Source organism: Glycine max (assembly GCF_000004515.6).
Source record: "Glycine max cultivar Williams 82 chromosome 1 unlocalized genomic scaffold, Glycine_max_v4.0 Gm01_scaffold_166, whole genome shotgun sequence".
Classification (NCBI taxonomy): Eukaryota; Viridiplantae; Streptophyta; class Magnoliopsida; order Fabales; family Fabaceae; genus Glycine; species Glycine max.
This window is the reverse complement of record NW_024464656.1, coordinates 25,359-31,601: the sequence shown is the minus strand read 5'-3', so window position 1 is coordinate 31,601 and position 6,243 is coordinate 25,359. Positions and strand designations below refer to the sequence as shown.

Genomic DNA, 6,243 nt, shown 5'->3' with positions numbered 1-6,243 from the left:
ATTACTTGATTATTGATGGTATTACTTGATGGCAACATTGTGTTTTGACCTGAGAGAATAAGGATATAGTGAAGAGGTAATTGATGAAATGATGAAAACTAAGCATATATAATTAATAAAGAGTTTAATGGTCATTTACTGATACTATAAAACATATCTACATTGTTGTTCAATCATAATTCACTGTTAATATGACTTTTAAACTAATTATCATAAAAGTTAACAAATTGATCATATATAATGGGTTGCGATTAGATGATAGTGTTCAACTTTTTACATTTTTAGAGTATAATCCTTTTTTCTTATTAATAAATGTATAAACCAGGAGACAACTATACCTTGGACAGGAAGTTTCCCGTCGGGCGGTCTACCACGAGGTTTCTTTTCAATTGGTACGTGGAAAATTCATTGCTAGAGTATCTTTTCTCCTATTGCCATACACATAAATCATGGGTGGACAAGTTTCCAGTTTCTGCATTAGTGTTGACAATAGAAACACCTAACATTAAAGCAAAGCAAAGTCAATGCATCATTACTTGATTTCAACACATGATTAGTTGAGAAAAAAATGTTGTACCTGGAGGAGTTTCATTACAAAGCCTTGATTGAGGAACCACTGCATAATTTGTGTTCATCATCTCGACATTAGGTGAAGGTGGACTCTGAAAAGTATTGTAAACATCCACAGCCTTTTGTATGCCTTGCCTAAGCATGTGAATCATTACCTCGATCCATTATTGATCCATCATCACCTTTTGCTCTTTCAAACACATATACTCATCCCGTATCTACCCCAAGCTCATCTAGCTCTTCGACGCCTAAATAATTAAAAATAAAATTATTCAACAATCATCTTTTAATTTCTTAACAAGATCCTTAGAAGAAAGAAGTTGAGAAAGACGCAAAAGGGATTAACCTCGTTGATCAACGAATCAGAAAAGAGGGAGGAAGCCTCGTTGCGAAAGGTGGAACGCGTTTGAGAAAAATTGTTGTCGCTGAGGTACTGGTCGATGATGAGGCCAACATGAACACGGCTGATCTTGTTAATTCCAAATGACTCTGTCGTATTGGGTTGGTTAGTTTTCCACATTGTCGTTTATGAAATTTTCGGCCGCAAAGAAAAAGGAGGAAGAGGAGGAGTCTGGTGATCGATGAGAGATAATGTAGAGGGAAGGAAAGTGCGGGTACTCCTCGCAGGAAAGTTTATATTTTTTTCCAATTTGTTTACATATATATATAAATGTTCAAAAATTATAAATAGTTCAATTTTTTATTAATAAATAAAATCAAGAATTATATAAAAGTATCAAATAAACATGTTCATTTTTGCTATCTTACATTTATCAAATAGATAATTTTATCAAACACTTATAATTCAAAAAATTATTTTAACAACTCTCAACTATCAACGATTCTTAGTTACTAACTAATTTTTAACTTTTTTTTTTTACTTAAAACTACCTTAAATTATAGTTCAAAATAAGAACTTTGGAAAGCCTGATAACTATCATTCTTTTAGTTTTAAATTTTCTTTTCAGTTAACAATTATTTGGAAAAAAATTGAAATTAAATTCATTATCTCACTCAATGAAAGAATATATTTATAAAAAAAACTAAAAGCTTCATTTTTTTCAATAATATTTCTATAAGATAAAAAATAAATAATTAAAAAAAGCCTTAATTTCAAATTATACTAATAAGTAATTAAAAATATTTAATATATATATATATATATATATATATATATATATATATATATATGTATGTATATATATTATAATTAAGAACTTAAAAGCTTAACCACAAATAAAAAGTTATAAAATTTTTGAAATACAAATTAACTTTGAATAATAAAAATCTTAAATACTTTAAAATATATAAATTTATTTAACTATTTATTTACTGATCTGAGATTTTTTTAATTTTAGGTAATGAAAAATAAAAAATATTTTAAATTTTAAAATAAATAATTTAAAACTTCATAATAAATAAACATAACTAAAAAAAAATAAATCCAATGAATTATATAATAGTAAATTCTAACATCCTTTTTTTTTATCATTACATCAATGTCTTATCAGGATACACATAAGATGATATTTTTCAAATAATTAAGGGTTAATATAATGTGTAAGTGGCGTCAATATAATATATATAATGGATGTAAATATAAGGGGAAAATAATTATGCATTAATAGTGTACAAATTTTTGCACCACCATCTAATCATAATCGAGAATAATTATAAATTTGTTGACTTGTATGATATTTATGTAAAAAATCATATAAATAATAAATTATAATTAAATGATAACAGTGCATCATCATTAAACTTGTAAACACAGTATTCTTCAAACAAAATTAAGGGTTAATATAATGTGTAAGTGGCGTCAATATAATATATATAATGAATGTAAATATAAGGGGAAAATAATTATGCATTAATAGTGTACAAATTTTTGCACCACCATCTAATCATAATCGAGAATAATTATAAATTTGTTAACTTGTATGATATTTATGTAAAAAATCATATAAATAATAAATTATAATTAAATGATAACCGTGCATCATCATTAAACTTGTAAACACAGTATTCTTCAAACAAAATTAAGGATTACTGTAGGTGTAAAAAAAACAAGGGAATGTTGTCGTAATTTATTTACAAAAATCCGCCATATTGGGTAGTAATTTTCATATTTAAAAATTATTATAATTATTAATAGGAAGTCTGGGTAAATGTAAGAATTGTAATAATAATTATTTTTAACTTTAATATTTAACAAACAACTATATATATAAATAAGAAATAGTGTCAATAAACTTCCTCTTTAACACGTGAAAATGTATTTTATTTTTATATAAATAGATGCATCTCTTATTTTCTCTAATTTTATCTATGGTCCATATTAATTCAAATGCTTATTGTAAAAACGGATTCTTAAATTTTAATTCAGAATTTTTTATTGCGCCCGAACTCTAATTGGCAAAAATTAAAAAACTACTGTTCAAACTTGAAAGTATGGCGGTGATTCATGATAGTTATCTTTTAGATCTTTTTCGCGCCAAAATTCGTATTTCTTATCTTCCCATCCATTTAAATTTCACTTCTCTTTGGGAAGAAATTCTCTTTACCGGGAATCACACATCTCTTCTTCGTGGGAACGAAAATGTGGAGGCAAGTGAAAGCCACAAGCCAAGATGAGTCGATCGGAAGAAGGAGGAACATCAATCCCGTTCATGTCGCCTTCATTGTTGATAAGTACCTCTGCGACAATAATTTCTTAAGCACGCGTTCCATCTTTCACAACGAGGCATCTTCTCTCTTTGCCACTTCGTCAATCAACCAGGTTTCTTGACCACCTTTCTGCGTTTTTGGCAACCTTCTTTTCTTTTTCCTTATTTTTTGTTGTTGTTACCAGCGTATTAGAGTCCACCACACACAAACACAAGAATTTAACGTAGGGATTTAATCAATCAACCTAATTTGATTCTTACTGACAATCATCAAGATGAATAAAACTTCATTGTGTTGTTCCCATGTCTAAAATCATGATGAAAACTAAGCGCGGAAGCGTATTTGGATTAGACATAATGAAATAATGAAAAAGATTAATGAAGATCATGATTGATTTTATGATCTTTGAGATGTAGAGATTTATTTTTTCTAAGGCATCATAACCTCTTTGGGCCGGTTATTGAACTAATGGTTGAGTCTTTGCCCTCCTTGAAAATATATTATGTGAAAATTGAATTCAAGTATTTCCAAAAACTTAAATACATTGGGTTTCTCAAAATATGGTTTGTCATATTGTCTCTTGACCCAATTTTTTTACTTTGTTTTTTGCATAGTTGCCGAAGACTTTGGAGGAGATGCTGAATGAGTATATATTTTTGAAGAAACAAAATGTGGTCCTGAATCAAGAAAGAGTCATGGTGATGGAAGAGAAAAACAGGATTCAAATACTGTTGCAAGGCATGCAGAATGCCCTGAACACTTACAATGCTTTTCAGAGGTCACCCTCACTGAATGTCGCGGGGATGAATGCAAATTTTGCAGTAGTTCCTCAACCGAGAGTTTATAACAAAACTCCTCAAGGTACAACGTTTTTTTTTTCCTTGACTAATCATGAGTTGAAATATTGGTTACCATTGTATGTTCTTGTTTTAATTCAAGGAGGTTTGCAACTGTAATTGCTTAGAGCTGTCATTGAGTCCAAAGCCCACAACCCATTCCCATTCAGCCCCTACTTAATCCATTAAAATTATTGTCCCATATTGTGAGTTATTTTCATCTCCAACCCATGAATTTAAATTCTTTAAGGGGTTGGGGCTTTTAGTGGTTGTTGCATTAGCCTTATTTGCTTGCAATCATGAGTTGACATATTGATCATTATTGTATGTTCTTGTTTTAATTTTTATATGTCGGTTGTTCTTGGTTTAAAGGTGGTCTACAACTTCAATTCTTTAGTGTTGTCATTTAGTCCATAGCCTACAGTCCATTCTGCCCTTACTTAACCCATTGAAACTGTAGTGCTTGTTTGAGAATTTTTCTGTTGGAAATAGAGTTTTTTTTCTTGTAGAAAAGCTCTCAAAAACTCTTCTAGCTTTATATCCAAACATGCTCATAGTCCCTCATGTGGGTTGGGGTTTTAGTAGGCTGTTGCACAAGCCCGATTTGCTTGGGATTTTCCTCAATTTTTATAATCTCAACAGTAACAACTACTTTAAACTGTTTAAATTGTGGTAGCAATTATCATTGTGAATGATTTTGTTGTCAGTTATAGTAACTTTAAATTGAGGTTGCGATGTTACAGCTGTGGATGTGTGGTGATCTCATTAGCTGGTGTTGATGGGTTTAAGTTATATGAATGATGTTTTGACCTTGCTTTGCTTTTTGATTAGGTGTTTCTACTATTACAAGTATTGCTGCTGCCATGCAAAACACATCTAATACACAGTTGCTTACTAGACCTGTCAACACCAATGTGGACACTGGAAACTTCTCAACACCCATGATTAGTGTGTCTGACAAGAAGAGAAAAGATACTGAAGCAGTAAATGGGCCTATAGTTGCAAAGAAACCTCGTGGTAGACCACCTGGCAGGAAAAATCAAGTCCAAGGTATAATTTTCTGTGAATCTATTAAGTATATTCTAAGCTTTCATAATGTCATCAATTGCATTTTTACTCTATCTTTATTTTCAGGTGAAAACACATCACCACAATCAAGTAATGCTGTCAACAACCAAGTAGTTTCTTGGCCATCTTCTTCTGCAACTCAATCATCATCTGGGAACTGTGCACCCAGCGGATCACTGGTTCAAGGATCCAATGCTGTCAAAGGCTCATTCAATCACCCTCCACTTTTTGTTCCAGACAATTCCCCAATTCCAAAGACACCTACAACACAATCCTCTCAGAGTGATACATATGTATCCCCTACTAAAATTTATCCTGCTGCATCTTGCAACGGAGAGGCTAGTCCTACTTGTTGCACTATGAATCCAACCAACAAAGTTATGGTTGGCCCTGAAACACAAATGGCTTATAAAGAGAACAGTCATTGCAATTCTCCTATCGAAGTAGATACAGGCAAATCAAGTAAGAAGGATGACGTAAGGAGCAAACTGAACTTTGATGCCTCTAATATGCCTGAGAGCTTGGACAAATCATTGTCTAATGAGGTTTATACATCTGAGTCTGACAAGGAAGTTGACATATCTGACATTGATTTTTCCAACTTGATGGATTGCTGCCCATTCCTAGGAATCACATCCGAAGATTTTTCTTACCATCCAGTTCCAACTCATTCCAAGGATAATGCTTCAACGTATTGTTTCTATTTAATGTTGCAATTCCTTCTTTGTTATTTAATGCTTGTATCTGGCATTGTTTTTATCTTTATTTAATAGGTCTTCTCATGAATGCAATGCTAATCATTTGACTTACCATCAAACTGCAAACAATCACTGATAAATATTTGAATATACAGGGAAATAAAGTTCATTCTGTATTCTGCATAATTTTGCTCTAAACCACTGTTTACTGAGAAGTTTTTACCTTTGCAGGCCTTGATAGTCAACATGTCTGACTCTTAATTTGGGATATTAAACACCATTCATTTGTTCCTTAGCCTGTTTGGTCATTAGGTAAGGCTAAAATGATTACTCTTTTAGTGATTGTTGATGACTTTAGCCTTTGTTGTTTCTGGTTACTTAAACCAAAAAGGAATAAGTTACTG

The 6,243-nt window shown here is 31.3% G+C and overlaps 1 protein-coding gene across 1 annotated transcript; it reads left to right on the top strand.

Annotated features, from left to right (window-relative positions):
• The first annotated feature begins 3,857 nt into the window (after positions 1-3,857).
• LOC102667317 (uncharacterized) lies at positions 3,858-5,927 on the top strand. The gene is made up of 3 exons (XM_014774430.3): positions 3,858-4,098; positions 4,905-5,123; positions 5,208-5,927. Exons 1-3 carry the CDS (start codon positions 3,873-3,875, stop codon positions 5,909-5,911), a joined length of 1,149 nt encoding a protein of 382 aa, XP_014629916.2. The 5' UTR covers positions 3,858-3,872; the 3' UTR covers positions 5,912-5,927.
• Positions 5,928-6,243: the final 316 nt, after the last annotated feature.

Excerpts from the sequence above, each read along its gene's own strand:
- LOC102667317 (XM_014774430.3), top strand. The coding sequence starts at position 3,873 with ATGCTGAATGAGTATATATTTTTGAAGAAACAAAATGTGGTCCTGAAT. Across the intron at positions 4,099-4,904 it reads TTATAACAAAACTCCTCAAG|GTGTTTCTACTATTACAAGT; the intron begins GTACAACGTTTT and ends CTTTTTGATTAG. Across the intron at positions 5,124-5,207 it reads CAGGAAAAATCAAGTCCAAG|GTGAAAACACATCACCACAA; the intron begins GTATAATTTTCT and ends CTTTATTTTCAG.